Genomic DNA, 16,930 nt, shown 5'->3' with positions numbered 1-16,930 from the left:
ACCGCCGATATTTGTCTAGGCCTGGTGGACAAATTCGCTGATACAAATTCAACGACGTGGCGGTCAAGAGTTAACTAGCAAACATTAAGTAAGAAGATTTTTAAAAAATAATTTTCAAGAACGTTTTTGGTGAATGAAGGTGCATAGTTTACTAAGGGTGTGGTGATCAATAACGTCAGCGATTACTTCAGCGCCAGCCGCTGTCACTTAACTGAACAAAATCGATTGCCGCAGGCAGATGTATGTATTTGTTTTTTTCATGGATATTTAGTTGAAAGTAACAATCGTAGAATCAAAAATAAAAGTAGGGTAAGCGATAAAGCTGAGTTTCTTTACGCCCTGCCTGCGTCCCTAGCGTAACGAGACGCATACGTGAGTAATACTAGAAATATTATCGTAGCTGTTGTTGCTTATGAGTTTGTCCCTATCCGAATAAAGGCACGGCGGTGGAAATTTTTGAAGATCCGTTTAGCATATAAATAGAAATCAACAGACCAAAAAAAAAAAAACGAAAAATAGTTCATTCATTTTCTTAGGCGTCGCTCCGACTTTTGTTCATATGAAACGTTGCCGAATTATGTATGTGATTATATCTGTGTGGGCTTAATGTAGCTGGAGGCCGCAGCCGAAACCTATTCAGCGTTAATCAAAATAATGCTACTGTTACTATTAAAAAAAGAAAGACGCTGTTTTATTCTACTTTTGTGTACAATCAAAGATCGCTAATTCAGAATCTAATCAAAATAATTCACTTAAAAAAGGCTTAAAAATAAGCCTCTTATAGTATTCCTATCTTCTTACCTAGTAGTCGCTCACCAGCGCCACGTAGCATCTAGAAAAATAAAATAAATACTTCTGCTATGGGACAGTCATCGCTATAACGTGAGCGTTTAGCATAATCCCCGCGTACAATGCGTTCCCCCATATAAAGAACGCATAAGAGAGCCAGCTGGTAATAGTAGCTCTTTCGCGCTAACCACCAACGTCCTTTCTCCTTTTCTCGGGATTAGCAAACTTAGTTCCATTTGTAGTTTACTACAACAGCATAAAGATTTTGTTTTAAAATCATATTATCGATCTGTTTTTTTCGGGGAAAGCTGAAAAGCTCATTTTTCTACAGTAATAACGAAAATAATGACAGGTAGCGGTTATGCTTAATCGATCCCCTGACTCTTGAGCGGAGCAGTTAGACCAGACGTTCCTGCCTGTTTGTCTGCTGTTCGCATGTATGTAAATGAACGAACCTCACAGCGTAATCTGTCTGTAATCCGGTTTCATCCAGTAGCGATGGGTCCATTGTGTCTTCATCGAATCATTTAACTCTCCGTGCGTTCTTCTTCTGAGAATGAATAGATTACTTCGGACATTAGAGCCTTGCGGTGAAGCTCAATGAAAATGGTCGTTTTTTCTTATAATCGAATTGTTTTCTTTCTTGTCAAACACGATTATTCAACAAAGCAGACAACTGACTCCGAACGCACGTGGTGCAAAAGGCGGGCCCACATTATTGCCGCATGTACAGGGAGGTCGGCATTACCCATCGGTTTAATTAATGCGTGTGCATCTACAAAAAGGGTGGATCATATTTAGTTGTGTAGGTAAAGTTCGTGTGAACTGTTCTCGCTTAGACATTTCTATCCATTGCCTGGACTAAAGTTAACATAATGATCTACATCTGTCAAGTAAGCACACCCTTCACACGTAAAGTTGTACTCAAATTTGGATTTGCTGTGGTTACCACGAATCTCAATACCTTTTTTTAAAATCGGGGAGGCACTTGCAAGTAGATGGCTGTTACCTGCCCAATGCGTCTGCCCGCCCTTCCTTTCGAATCAGCCATCATAAGTGTCAACCGGCCTTCTCCGTGTTTGTACCGACTTCTGGCTATGCTGATGACGTTGAACACAATTTTAGTAAAATTAGTATTATCTGACAGCGTGCACAATAGCAGTAATAGTAAAAGACGAGAGGAGAACTTAAACAATTAGTTTATTCTGCAGTTGTAGATGTCAGGAAATTGGCAGAGCTCCAACAGTACAGCTGCTTGGCGGCCTTCTGCAACTTTGGACCTAGGCTTCGCCCTAGCTCATGGTGGAAGAGCAGCACCAGAAAGATGCAGGCGTACTCGTGCAGTATTGGTTAAGCGTGTTATCGCGAGCTAGTCTACCCCGCCATGACGAAATGGTAATTTCGTGTTTGCGTATCTACCTTGGTTAGCAATACTTAGTGAGATCGCTTCCTGTTGGGAAAGGCCATCGTGTGTCTGAAACGGCAATGCAGTTAACCAGATTAGCAGAACGGGACGTAACATATATTTAGTTTAAGCGTCGATCCGCTGTTGTTGCTGCTGCCGCTGTTGACGTGTCTGTCGTGTCGCTGTTCGGTGACCGGAAACGCGAATTTCGGGGTGTCCATCGCTTCGCCCCCGCTGTTGCCGCCATTACTGCCAAAGACATAATCGTCAACGATGTTGTTATAGTAGTAGTTGTTGTAACTCTTGCTACTGCTACTGCCCAGTCTTCGTGAGTATAGGTTGGTTCACTCCGATGTAGCTGGGGTCTTCGCTTTTTTCCGCCCCATTGTCAGCGTCATGCTCGCAATGCTGCCGACGTTGCCATAGCGATCCTGAATATAGTGTTGTGTCCTGGTATCATTCGACAGAAATGAGGAAGCGACCGCTGGCAGTGGCTAAACGGGACTGCGTAACTCGATTGCAACCCAGAATTAGCTCACTCAGCGAACGTGATTGTGCTCAGCATCATTACTGCTGCTGCTGATTCTTTTGTTGTTAATATCTTATGATATAACCCGTTGTCGACCACGAGGGGTGACACCGAGTCAGCGAACCGCCGAAACAGATGGGGAAATTTCATATGCAGATGAAGCGAACGCCGACGCACGAATACATACTCAGTTCTACCTTTGCTTTCTATAACTTCTGGCGTTCGCGATCTGCACTTCGTGTATGAGATAACCCTAGCCTATTCGCGTGTAGGACAACACAACATCACGCCAGAAGACACGCCAGTAAATAGTTAAAAGGGAAGATTTTCTTAGGAGAGAAGTTCGTTGTAATAGCCTTGCGCAGCTGTGGGATTGTATGGCGGATGAATTTCGTAACCTATACACTTGCATGAAAATTAGCAGGCGCGTATTTCAAGATATTTGTAATAATAATATACTTTTGAAAAATGCGTGAAGTGGAACCAAGAGATAGCTGCTATATTGTGGTCGAGGGTACGAAGTACTGTTGTCAGGCGTTTCACCCGTTCATGGACGGGTCTCGATCGAGTGACGGCGGAAATGACGGACTAACGTGCCCCTTTTAGATCCCATTGTATATTGCGACTAAACGAAATTTCGTTGCGTGCGTGTTGTTGCGGGCGTCGCTGCTGTTATAGCTCTCTTGTCATTGGTTTGATTCAGATGAGAGCAAGATGGTGCTGTGTGATTCTTAAATATAAATTCTGTTTCCGACCAATTGCTTTTATCCATAATAGACTTTACATTTTTTGATGGCTTGCGATATGGTACATGTATGTATACGATGGTATCTGATAGTAATCCACTTATTGTTTACTCCAAAAAAGGTCACCCAGAAGTTATACCTATGCTTCGGCCAAACCTATGCTTTATGATTTCATTCTCTGCTTTACTCGGTTCTCTGATTTTTGTTTAACTTAACGTTTTTAGCGTTTATCGGGTTAAAAACATGGTAAATCGATTTGTCTGTACTGCAGTATCCTTCCTGTTCCTATGTCTGCCTTCGTTTTTTGTGGCAAGCCCTTATTTTGCTAGCGCACCATATGCTAGCTATTTTTGTTCTTTATTTAGGAATCTCCGTTAATTTGCGGCTGTGCAAGTCTTAGTCAGCTAGGGTGTGGCGCCGAAGTGGCAGTATTTAGCGAACCATACTTACATGTTTTTATTTTTGAGTTAAGAACGTTTATTTGCGCAAGGATTCATCATCTTTTTATAAACCTCATACCTGTTACTAATATATGTATATAACTATGCTGTTAACCGTTTTCTGCTCTTGCGCGGAGGTTGCAGGACGCCTCGTGCAATGACGAAGCGGAAAGAAGGCAGCGAAAACGGATTTTTTTCACTGCTGCTGCTGCTGCTGCGAACGGCTGTCTGTCGTAGGTAGTAGTAGCAGTCAGAGCGGTTGTGGCGGCACAAGTCAGCCTGTGGAAAACTAATGATTCGCGGTTCTTTCGGCTGCTTTTCGACGTTCAAACGAAACAACCTGAACCGAAGCGAAACATAGTCCCTTAAGCCACAATAACCACACGATTTCTATGGGCTTCGACTGTTCGCGAGAAATACTTCAGGGTTTAGTTCGGGGTTCGAATGCCGCAAAAACGGTAGCTGGGGCAGCGTAGCGAGTAGTTTCTCAGTGCGTGGTTAGCTAACAACTAATGTAACGGGAAGGCAAGGATATGGTTCAGTATGTGGGGCATTCTGATATCTGGGGCACGCAGGGCTGCGTCAGCCAAATGCAACGTAGAAAATTGAACAACCAAACTCAGTCAGGACTTCGTTAGCCAACAGCTTTAACCCTGGCTAACTGTTAGTGGTGGATGCGCTTCTGCGGTGCGTCATCAGCATTCTGGTGGATGGCAACAGAAAAAGATGCCGAAGTACTCCTTCCCGGCTAAGATCCGTACCGCTGGTCTGAAAATGACGTACAATGCTTTTTAGTATTAACAATAAAGCTGGCGGGCACACCGTGACCAAGGCGGTGATATCCCTTCAGCTGGGGGCCAATTTCAGCCCCGGATCAAGCACTTGTTCTTCTGGAACACTTGACGGGGGGAGGAGGAAAGAAGATAGGATAACACAAGAATGGAAGGGAACAATGCGGCGAATATGGCAGGCAGTAGCAATTACGGTATCTGGAGCACTAGTTTAGAAATGTTGCAAAGTAGAAACTTCACAAAGTACTTTTACTATTACGATAACTAGACAGCCAACATCACATGGCAATAGCGAACTAAAACAAAACATCTCCGACCATTCGTTTCTTCTCTGGGATGACTTTGAAGACAAGTTAGGAATGGCCACGCCGAACGCGACTGAAAACGCTGGGTGCCCAAGCGTGTCCGAGATATTCATTAGGTTATTAGACAGATTGCAATACCTTGAGAGCATTTGAGCGGGCCGGGGACATTGAGGTTCGGATTCGGGCCACAAATTTCATTGAGGTAGGTAGATTGTGGGTCAGGAACACACCTTCCCCTTACTGTTGAACTGTCGTAGTATTAGTATAAAACAGGCGCTAAGTGGACCTATTATTTACCCGCTCACAGTTGCTTTGTGTTATTTCATTTCGTATACTGAGCCAAGATACAGGAACGTTGTGACCGCCAACCAACAAAGACCCAGGGCGGAGCGAACAAATGTTTCTACGCCCCGATTCAAATCTCATACATCTCGAATATCACGGGTAGCTAGTGCGAATTGACTTAAATTGAGAACCCGATATTTTAAAAAAATTTGCAAAGAATGCTACTGGCCCGTGTATCGTGATCGACTAATTGGATTTTCTGCGCCGGTAATATCATGTCGACAATCGTTAAGACCCAGGTATCCATCTTCGTACGTTGGTCCGAAAAAGACTGTACCTTGTCTGAATAAACCGTCGTGTACCTTGTCTGAATAAACCGTCGTGAGTTGTCTAGGACAATCATGATGGTGTTTATTAGATATTACGGATTCTGGGAGCCTAATCATTTTGCCTGTTGCATTATTTTTTTTTCTCCTCAACGTGGTAATTGTTACTACGCGTTTATTGTCTGGTCATTGTTAATTGTTATTGTGCATCTGTCGTACTACATGTAGCCCACTGAGGTCCATTGTAAAGCACCTCAATTTTGAAGAAGGGCCTTGTGCGCTACCGTATTATAGCTTTACAGACCCGTACATGTCTAAACATTTGGTTGCAAAAGAGTTTCGTCTGTCGCGTTCACACATGCAATATACAGGGTGGTGCGACAAGGAGTCACAGCGGAAGGAGGTTGCACAGTTAGAGACATATTCTTATAGTGGGGGAAAAGAAAACAGTTACATGTTTAAGGCAGCATCCGTATGCCAACTAAGAACCAACATTTTTCTTCAGAGAAAAATGCTTCCTACCGCTAGTCTTCCACCTTTCCTGATCGTAATCCCCGTTGTGCCTCATTCTGTTAATCCTTATGGCAAGGAACTCGCTCCGCACATCCTTGGAAGGTGGCTGTCTAAATGTTTTCTGCGTAACTAACAGTTTAGCTACGATCTTTCAGTTTTCGGCGCTTCATGGCTCTTGACAGTAGTATGAACTATTGATACAAAGCGGGGCAATCGACACAACATCGGCCACGGCTTAAATGAAAATAAAAACCTGCATTCTGTGCACAACACTTTTTTCCAATGGCAAATTGCTAGCGAATTTTAAAAAAAAAAATGATTCGTTCGAAAAAGAATGGGGTCTCGTAGCGTGTTATATTCGATTATAATACGGCGAAGGATAATCTTAGTCTTGACTAATTAACCAACACAATAGGTTACAGCTGTCATTATGGCAGCATCTTATCCCGAAAACACGACGCCATTTTTCTTGCATGTATAACAAACACATGCCATCTACTCAGTCACTCTAAATACCGTCGAAGGAATTACGCCGCGATCCTAACGAAGATTTTTTGCAACTCACCCCATTTTTCAACTATTCCTCCATTTAGCCAGTTTCTCGCCGCCTGCGGCGGTTTCTGAAAACCTCGGTCTCATTAGTAACTATATTTAATCATCCTTGATTTTGTCTATCTTTCACTTTCTCTGCTTTCGTAGTTAATGATACTGTCGTCCCATTGGCGACGTTGGCTATAAGCACAGTCCAGAACACTGTTGCTGTTAGCTGGGGGAGTTGTTCGGGGGTGATCTTCAGAAGGGTGGAAATGGTAGCGACTTCTGAATCAATGGAATAACGGAACCATGTTTCTGTTATATTATAATTAACCAGTCGGAGATCGGCTGGTTGTTACACTGATCGTATGCTAATGACGCATTGGGCATGCCTACGCAGGGAGCGACGTCTATGAACAGTCTTGACGAATGGCAACGGAGCCATGATTCACCACAAACAGTCGGTAGCGATGGACGTTTGACTTTCATCATTAATTCGCTAAAGCCGCGCTATGGAATAAACTATTTCAATCCAATATACTATCAAGCAAAGTGGTGGCAGAGGCAATAACGGCAGTATTGGTAGCCAGTAACAGTAGTAGCGATTACAAGGATGAGGTCCAGTAAACTCAGCTGGCAGAACTTGGCCTTTGTTGATCGTTTATTCAAAGACTGACATTGTGGACTTCAGCTTTCGATAGATCAGAACAGCGAAAATCGCGATTCTGTAATCATTCAACATTTGATGGAGCTATTTGAAGGTTTCCTAGGTTAGGGAGGGTCAAACTACGACTGAACCGTGTGTATAGGTGATGGTGCGTTACGAAGTAGTCGTTCGAAACGCCAACGGGGTAGGAGCAGACTAGTCGTGTTTTACAAGGAACTTTTACACGATTACATTCGAGTTACCAGCATTTGCTGTTGCGGTCTATTTTATGCTGCGAAGACGTATTTGTCTTATCAGTATTGATAAAGGAATTAGCCTTTTATCTTTCCCGTAGTAGCGATCGACTGACATCTTTTATTTACTACGCCTAAATCGCCTTAGGTAATTTAACTAAGTACAGCATATAATAAGATATTAACTTATCTAAGAGATGATTTATTTGTTCATTACTGTTGTACGTGATTCACTTTTTATGATCAGCCATTTTAGGAACGACTTGATTTCCTGTTGCGTTTAGATGGAAGTACGATCGAGTAACTTGTTTTACGTCAATTCGTGTGGTACACGAACATCGGGGTTTTTCGTGTGTTAGCTTTTTTTTTCGAAACTTTCGAACTTGGGGTGTGCGTTCAGCTTCTTGGTGATATTACGGCCATTCACGTGGCGGTTTGGCTTAACTATCACAACAATTTCATGACTTCTTCGTTTCGAACTTTTCGTAGAACTAAATCCTAAAGCTGTTTGTCCGATAAAGCATCTCGATCATAAACAGCATAAATTAATTCGTGGGCCTGCGAAGCATTTTTGTATCTGTCGAAATAAAATACAGCAATGTCTTGCCTATTTTCTATTGGGTCTGAAGAAAACCATTTCAACAGTTGTAATCAATCTATTATTGCCAAATCTCAGCTTTCAAATGACACGCAGAGCCGATACAACTTCGTACTACCTGAAGCATATGAAGCTATCTGTTAGAAGAACAGTCAATCATTTTTCGGCAATTCATATATTGAACCGTATTGAATCATTGACACATTTACCTACGTCCAATGTGTGTACCGCTTTCAGCCGTATCTAATGGGTAATTCGCGATTGTCGCCCTTTGTGTGATATTTATCGAATAAAAAAATAGATTTTTTTCGAAAAGCCTCCCTTCAACAGATCAGACGCAACGGAATTCGTTGTTTCTCATGACACGGACACTTGAAGTTCGCAACAAAGTGAAGCAGTACAACGAAATCCACTATCGGACAAAAGCTACTTCTGACAAGCATATAAGCGTCGGCGCTCAAGAAGCGGGCCCCAGTTTTTTTTTCCTATTGCTAAAGCCAACTTCCTTATTCGAGGCATCACCCTTCAAGCAAATCATTTTTCATTATTCAAGGGCATCTGGTGAGACATTTTATGCTTTATGAAAACGAACCTCGTATGCCACTGTATCAAAGTAGCCAAATGACGACCCGTTAGGACAGTTTAGTTTGGCAGCCATACTCGTAACCTAGACGAAACTTTTTGTAATCGGTATACATATATACGCATGAACATCGTTCGTGTCGTATAAGGAGATTTCGGAAGTTGAGTGTAATTTGGATTTAACGCATGCCTCTGTCTTCGTATTATTTTACCCGATATTTTCTTACAGGTTCATGATCGATCCGGATCAGTGGCTGTGGTAGCTCCCGTGGCAGTAATATCTTCTAATCCAGCTCCGCTCTCTGGCAGCCTTCAGAAGGAAAAAGCCTTGGAGAGCGGATGGGACGCCCACACCGACGTGGAATCAACAGGACCACGAGACATTACCGCCGATCAAACGGAGGAAACCACTGTGATTCGTCAAGATGACCTTGGCGGACGAGTTGTGCTGCAAGACGTTAATGGCAGCACTGGTGGCATCGCCGAGGGAGCGATGCGGGATCAGGACACTTCCTCCTTGTCTTCGACACAAACGAATCGCACAGCTTCACAGCATGAAGAACAACTGGTCAACATCCAGTCGCTACTTCGAAGGGCTTGTACAGCACATATAACCTCCAATCAAAGGATATATTATATGAAGTGAGTTGAAATCTGTACTTATCGGAGACGAAAAGACAACCTATCGATACGTTGACCCATTTTGTCTTGATCTCACTCGGAGAACTGTGACAGGCTCCGCTCTAGGTCATTTTCAATGTTCTCTTTGTTCAGCGAAAACTCCTATCTTTTAATTTATTCAATTCTTGTGTTAATTTCTAGTTATTTATTAGTATGGCTAAGCGTTCTATGAACTAAGTGGGATCTATTTTTCTCATTTTCATATTATAATTAGTAGATACTAGAGATTAAATCGTAGATGGATTTTCCAAAAATTGTTTTGTTTCCAATCCTGTTTCAGCGAAAGCTTGTTAGTGAGATGATCTCTCTTTATATTGTTCTAGGTTTTAGTGCGATTGGTTGATTTCTAATTATTCGAATAGAGTATAAAGCCTAAACTAATAGCATGTTGCATATGGTTTTGTATGGTTTGTAGTCATGAGACAAGGACGACTTCGTGGGTTCCTCCAGTGGAAGCTTGGCGAGACCCATCCCTACCATACGGGTGGGAGCGAGCCGTAGATGCTAAAGTATGTTAGATAGTTGTACATTCAAATTAATTCTATAATATCAGATAATAGATAAAAATGTCGTAAATAGTATAGTGAGCAGCTGAGTCGCAATTGACATTCGTTATTTTAAACAAGTCGTGATTTAATGCAGGGAGTGGATTATTATATCAACCACGTGAATAAGACAACTACCTACCATAACCCACTTAAGGATTACGTCCATGAAGATCCACCGCCATCGCCAAGAGAAGTAAGTCAATTACTGAGGTATACCTTAATGCGATGGTTAATTTTTGGATTTGGAAAAATCGTCACGAGACAAAGTGCCTCAATACAAACGCTAGCAATTCAGTAGTTTTTTGAAGCATGGGTTTTTCTTTATTTGTCAGATAGGCTGGATGTGTGGGACAATCGTACACTGTGTCCGCACAGCAAAAAGTTATACACATATAAAAAAAAAAATACGTAAATCCTGTTTCTTTTTTTACGTACACTATTGGTTTTTGAAAATGTTCGGCTATTGTTTTGCCAATAGGTGATTTTGGAGCGACACCACGAGCTCGGCTTCGGTTTTGTGGCAGGTTCGGAAAGACCCGTAATTGTACGATTCGTCACTGAAGGAGGACCGTCCGAAGACAGGTAACACGCTAAATATTGTAGAATCTTTGTTCAAAGGTAAAATTCAAATTAATGTTATTATTATTATACATATCTTCCGAGCCTTTTACAGACTGAAAGCAAAGAAATAGGTTTGATCTAACTAACCAACGAGCACCGACGATCCAAGTTATAAGAGGCGACATGAAATCTCCACAATTCGCGCCGCCTGGTTTGAAACTAGACTTCGTTCAAACGTTGTACTTTAATTAACACGCCGTTTACGCTAATTACGCTACTTAACGATCCGTAACTGCGTTCTAGAAGAAGTCTAGAAAAGCGCGGTGTATCTTATACTGCTGGAACCATTTCTAGGCCTTTCGAATTCCATCTTATTCGATTGAGTCGTACGGGAGACTACGATCGGGAGTGCGCATAGAAGATAAATATCTTCTATATATGTAAATATTAAGATGGCGTCTTCTGGGCCATTGGTTTTCCGATATTGATAAGGAGGTAGTGTTTAGAGCCACACAATTTCCAACTATAGTTAACAATGGTTGCACGGGAACCTAAGTTGTTTGTAGAATCATTTGGATTTTTAGCAGGCAGTTCGACGTGTGACGTGTCGTTTCTCTGAAATGCAGATCTCTGAGCTCGTGTGCATATATATGATGTAATTAGGTACTCATCCTATAAGAAGCAAGCTTTCCTTTTTTTAGTGTCAAAGGCCAAACAAAGTCAGCTTATTTTTTGCGAAATATTGAATGAAATTATTTTTCCTTTTACATATTAATCGGCCATGTAAGCCGAAAAAAAAAAAAAAAAAATCCGAAAAAAAGAAAAAATCCGGAAAAAAAAAATATATATATATATATATATATATATATATATATATATATATCTGTGGGTACATGATAAGCTGCTGTGGATTTTTTTGTTTTCCCTTCCGTGCTTTCTGTAAGCAATTTCACTCAGTCGGTGGCCTTTGCTGTCGACAGGTTTTACCGGTAGCTCTATACTATGTAAGTGCCTAAGTAATCTCAACGATATACTTTAAGGGGGTGCGTGGTCTTGGTAGCTAATGCGCTGCCGTAATAACGATAGCTAATAAGTACGCTACAACGCTACTTTAAATCTCAGCGTCAACAAAGTAATAATAATAATTAGGATAATAAGCGATAAATAAATTATTATTTAATTTAGTAGCTGATTGCTATGCCGGTGTATAGATCTATCAAAAAAAAAATAAATAAACATAAATAAAATAAAAAATCTCGTTGGATTAATGAGATTCACTCTGAATAGATTCTTAGTAAAGGACAGCTCATTGATGCTATACGTTAAGCGCACGTGATGACTTACGCATGTCAAGAAAATCACCAAGAATGCTAATTCTTAAAAAAAAATCTATTTCAGGTTACTTCCGGGTGACGAGATTATCGCAATAAATGGCGTAGATGTAAAGACGGCGCCTCGTGAGCACGTCATCGATATGGTCAAGTAAGAAGATAAATACAGGCGGGCGACACTTTAGCGCCACTAGAATTGCTACCCCCCTATATTCGTCCAATTTCTGAACATATATATATATATATATATATATATCCGCAGACACTGGTTTAGATATAATTTAATAGTAAGGCATTAATATACCTTAGAGGAACATAACTTTGTTGAAGAAAGCGATTGTCATATTTAAAAAGGAATTGTTTGAAGTGCTGCCAAAAGACCTCGCTGATGTAGATGGGATTTCCCTTGAATCACATGATGCTTTTCTGGTGAATTCATTGTAGGTCATGCCAATCAACTATCAAGCTCATCGTCTGTCAGCCTGTAACAAATAATGTGAGTTCTAGTGGCTACACATGTGACTGCATGAGAAATCGCATCTTGGCCTAAGCCTTCAGATAGTCCAGTAACATGGGTTAGGGACCCTGATGCATATAGCACGTATGCTAGGTGGTGTAAACAAGAGAAAAAATCACAAAGTTATTTTTACTACTAACAAGAGGATTATCCCATCAATACCCCGTACTTTACTTTAAATGGAGGTCGTGCAACAATAAATAAATTGTAATGGTCATCTGATCTTCGTTAATCGTGACGGCGCTTGCCTAAAGTTAAAACTTCTCGTCATAGAGTATGCATCCATTTACCGTATTGTTAACCTAAGCATCGCGTAGGTCTCGTCCGAAATCATCTATTTACTATAGGCGACCTGTTGGCCATAGGCTGGGCCCAGTGTTATGCTGCCCACGTGGGCATGGCCGGGTAGTTTATTCATATTGATTCTCATGCGGGATGGAATAGTGTGACTAGAGCGGTCAACTTTGTTGCCTGTACTCACCCATGATTTGATATTATTCAAACAATGACAAATGATATAGTGTCACGAAGCAAGGTGACGATTAAGTGCGCTTACATCTCTGCGAAAAAAACAAACAGTTTCGGCAAGTCATTAGATGTGCCCTGTGCACTCAGTGTGCTTTCGCTCATTGCGTGACTAGTATGGACTCGTGAACGACTTCTTGTTGATCTCGTGTTTGCATTCTTATGCACTCGGGTTCCAGACGACCAAAAAATCAGCGTTATTAACGGCGGCCAAAAAGGCCAAGCTTCGATCGCGTCCATCGAAAGTTCGCTTTGCGGAAGGCGTCGTTATCAATGGAAGTCCTCTCTACGGATCGGAGCTGGAAGGAGCTCCAGTCGCAAATGTGATCAAAGTGTTCCTCGAGAACGGTCACACTAAGAGCTTCAAGTACGACAGTGCTACAGATGTCCAGTCAGTTTTGGACGTACTTAAGGAGAAGGTAAGGGGCTTTAGCGGGCGAATTTGATTCCTGAATGCTCTATTCTATAACGAATAATACGACGTCCTGAGACTAAATACGATGAACAAAATGCAAAATTGCATTGAAATGCCCATACGTCCAAGAAATGTCCAAACGTACAAGTTACTTCTGTCGATATAATGGACCGGCAAGCTATATACTTCTGTCGATATAATGGACCGACAAGCTATATTCTAGTCTAAGGAAGCATCTTCCTGATGTTTCTCAGCAGCATTTGCCGAGAAGATGGTAGGACGTCATGGCCGTCGTTAGTTTCAAATGTAACAAAGATTTTAGCCGTTCGAATTGCCGACGTACGTCGCTGACTGCCGTGTATTTCGTGTAGCTGCTCGAGATATTTCTACATACAAAAGCTAATACGTTAACTTAATACTGAGCTGCTGTAAATCACGCTTGCTGCTACCAGCTAAACCTGACAAGCTCGCAACGTTGTTACATAAAGGGCGAAAGTTCATGTTTCACTTATGAAGTTGACTCTAATTTATGTTCAACTGTCGGTGATTCTTTCATCCTGCTGTCTAAACGAAACACAGGTACGCATCTCCGATGGGGCAATGGATCTGTTTGGCATCGTGGTCGAGCAGCTAAAAAGTGTTGGTGGACGGAGGAATAAGATCTCGCTTCTTGATCCTCGAGAAACGTTAGGGAAGGTGGGTATCAGTAGCAGTGGTCCTTGACAAGCGAAAAAACACGCTCCGCACTTAACAGACACGAACTCGTAGTTATTTTTGAGACAAGATTTGAAAGACGATTCGTTCGATATCTGTATGAATTGTATGACGTAAGCGTAAGTTCTACGTTGAATGACGCTTACAGACGCATGGACTAGCCAACAATGCATTGATTATTTATTGACTAGATAAAGACTCATTGAAAATAGAACGATTAGACAATCACATTGAATGAGCACATAAAACTCGCCTCCCCATCGTGTTTGCCCAAATCGGAATTTACGTAATCCCGATTTAACGTGTAATTCTTTGTTGAAAAAAGCAACTCTAACAGCCATGTTTTATTTCAGATTGCAGCTCTTCCAGGATCGCACAACCTTCGATGCCTCTTTCGAGTAGCCCTACTTCCATCGGATCCGTATGAATTGCTGCAGAACTGTCCACATTCGTTCGAATATCTATATCAACAATGTTGTAATGATCTGGTACGCTATAGCGTGACATTGTAGTTGTTTAAATCACGCTCGTTGCACTATGGGTCATCGAGGGTGTCGCTTTTAATACTAAACCGTGGAAAAAGAAAAGCCTGAGCGCAGGAAAAAAGCTGACCATTAGAAAAAAAAGTAAACGAATCGAAAAGCTTACATTGGGAAAACCTGTTACCCATTATCATTACTGGTATTCCCTATATTAATCTGTGTAAACTCTAACAGGTTCACGATAAAATTACCCCACCACTGGAGCCTGAAGTAGCGTTGCGACTATCGTCGTTGCATCTTCACCAACATCTTCTCAGCCAGGGGCTGCAGGCAAAACCTACGTCTATTAAACAGATTGAGTAAGAGCCTTATTTACGGCTATTAGTATGATTGTAATTATTCTCTCTAACAACCACTGAACTTACATATTTTTTGAGTAAAGCACTGGGAAAATGACACCCCATGTTGTTCAACACGCAACATGTGCTTAGCTTCAAAGGGAAACCCAGAGATGCTTTGACTGTGCGTGCCTTTCGATGTACACTGAGCAGAAACTTCAATATCAAGAATAACTTAGTTATTGGTAATTTTTTTTCGTCTAACATTAACCGGCTTTTTTTCATCACGTTTTTTTCGGGAGCGGGTCAGGATCGCGGGGTATACGGAAAAACAAAACATATTTATTTATTAATCCCTTTTAATCCATGGCATTTCAGGGGGGAGTGCGGTCTTACTCGATTTGTCTCGTACTCGCTTCTTGAATCAATGAAGACCAAGCAACTTCGTAAAATTTTAGCGCAGTCTATGAAGCAGAACGAGAGCTTGTGCTCACCAGGCCAAAAGCAACTTACCCCATTGCAGGTAGCCTTTTTTGGTGTTTATCTTTGACGAAAATGCCCCTGACGCGATCCGGAGACGTATTGTTTTACGCTGTTTTGATTTATTGAATATTCTTATGCAGAAATTTTACTTGAAATATAACTTGACTCAGCATGAATGACCGAATGGTTTTTGGCCTGGCTTTTGATTATAGGTTAAGTTGCACTTCCTAAACATCATGTCTAAACAGGAAGGTTACGGCTGTCGAATTCTTGAGCCTGTGGCTGAATGTGAAGGGTCTTCGTTTCATCATGGCGAGTACCTTCTGCTAAGTGGTCGAAGCGGACTACGTAAGTTTCATCGTCCACCATCACACCATCTGATGCCACATGGGCAATCATCCTCATCGGCTCATGCCGCAGGATCGGGGCACAATCATCACCCCTCGGCAATCAATATTGATAAAGTACATCCACCGAGCAAAGGCTCAGGTATGATCGATAGTCACAGTTCTACAAAAACATGAATGTTTTGAATTAGATCATATGGGTTTTGTATATACATTTTAAAGAATCTTCGCTGCAGAACTTAATGAAATTGAGAAAGAATCGACTAGACTATAGAATGTTGAACGCAACAATTATCCACTTACATTGAAACCATATCAATCAGAGACCACACTTATGCGCAGGTATAACTTAGCGGACCAACCGCCCCTTTATATGCTCACGTTCCCGATTAGTCTGTTTGAAAGGCTGCCTTTGACGGAATTCGTGCCTGAACTGAACTCAGGCTTCGTATTTCGCGGGCTGTACCGCCATTATGCGTTCCATTAGACGGCTGAATTTTAGTACAAAACGATATTTATCTACGCTAGGATTGGAATCCAGATTACCATGTGTTTAGCCGCCAAATGTGTTACTTATACCGCATCATGACTACGATTCTAGCTGTTTTTCATTTCATTTATTGTAGACGGTGTATCGGTGGTCGCCGTGGAAGAACGAAGCGATGGAACGGTGACCTTAGCGACCTCGTCAGGAGCTTCGTCGAATGGTCATTCGCTGAATCACCCGCAGATCTCTGAGTTGGTAAAGATCGAGAATATCTCGAAAATATCAATCTCAAAGGAAGACGACTTTACCTACATTATCAACATTACGCCCACGGTTCGTATAATGTATGTTCCTCTAGCTCGTGTATAAATAATCATTGATGGCTGCAAAGACTTGAATCGAGTTTTACACGGTTCCTATTGTGTATCAAGCATAATCTGTAGGCCACACCCACTAGGCTAATTGTGGGACATGGCATAAAGGCTTACATAGCCTTTCCAGAGAAGTCACCCTTTCAAGACTCCCATGCTGTAATTACCGGTTGGTAATCGTTACTTGCAGAATATCGTGATCGGGATGGAGGAGCGAGCTATGTTAGAGTTAGTACTTCTGTTACGGGGCTACTATCAATTGCTGAGAAAGGAAGAATTGTTCGTCGAATGGCGTACGATCAATCCGTGGGAGGTAGGTGAGATTTTTGGCTGATTTCTAGAAACGTCGGGCAGTTTGACACAGGTGTGAAGGTATAAAATATGATT

The 16,930-nt window shown here is 41.7% G+C and overlaps 1 protein-coding gene across 15 annotated transcripts in view; it reads left to right on the top strand.

The window, feature by feature from the left end:
• Positions 1-16,930, top strand: part of LOC111253903 (uncharacterized) — a 72,163-nt gene that overhangs the window by 44,224 nt on the left and 11,009 nt on the right. For 13 of the 15 annotated variants that reach the window (XR_015317804.1, XR_015317805.1, XM_086975818.1 and 10 more), the window contains 14 exons: positions 8,973-9,385; positions 9,840-9,933; positions 10,067-10,165; positions 10,451-10,554; positions 11,932-12,015; positions 12,309-12,360; positions 13,086-13,325; positions 13,901-14,017; positions 14,389-14,523; positions 14,752-14,876; positions 15,234-15,378; positions 15,551-15,827; positions 16,312-16,505; positions 16,734-16,856. Coding sequence is in view for 13 of the 15 variants with exons in the window: in XM_086975818.1 (XP_086831944.1) it covers positions 8,973-9,385; positions 9,840-9,933; positions 10,067-10,165; positions 10,451-10,554; positions 11,932-12,015; positions 12,309-12,360; positions 13,086-13,325; positions 13,901-14,017; positions 14,389-14,523; positions 14,752-14,876; positions 15,234-15,378; positions 15,551-15,827; positions 16,312-16,505; positions 16,734-16,856 (2,202 nt within the window). In the remaining 2 variants the exon portion in view is untranslated. The remainder of the gene's footprint in view (positions 1-8,972; positions 9,386-9,839; positions 9,934-10,066; positions 10,166-10,450; positions 10,555-11,931; positions 12,016-12,308; positions 12,361-13,085; positions 13,326-13,900; positions 14,018-14,388; positions 14,524-14,751; positions 14,877-15,233; positions 15,379-15,550; positions 15,828-16,311; positions 16,506-16,733; positions 16,857-16,930) is intronic. The other 2 variants (XM_086975817.1, XM_086975820.1) reach the window with 2 other exon arrangements.

Source organism: Varroa destructor, unplaced genomic scaffold, assembly GCF_002443255.2.
Source record: "Varroa destructor unplaced genomic scaffold, Vdes_3.0 BEIS01000007.1, whole genome shotgun sequence".
Taxonomy (NCBI): Eukaryota; Metazoa; Arthropoda; class Arachnida; order Mesostigmata; family Varroidae; genus Varroa; species Varroa destructor.
Note: the sequence above shows the minus strand (reverse complement) of the source record. Positions and strands in the feature narration are given on the sequence as shown.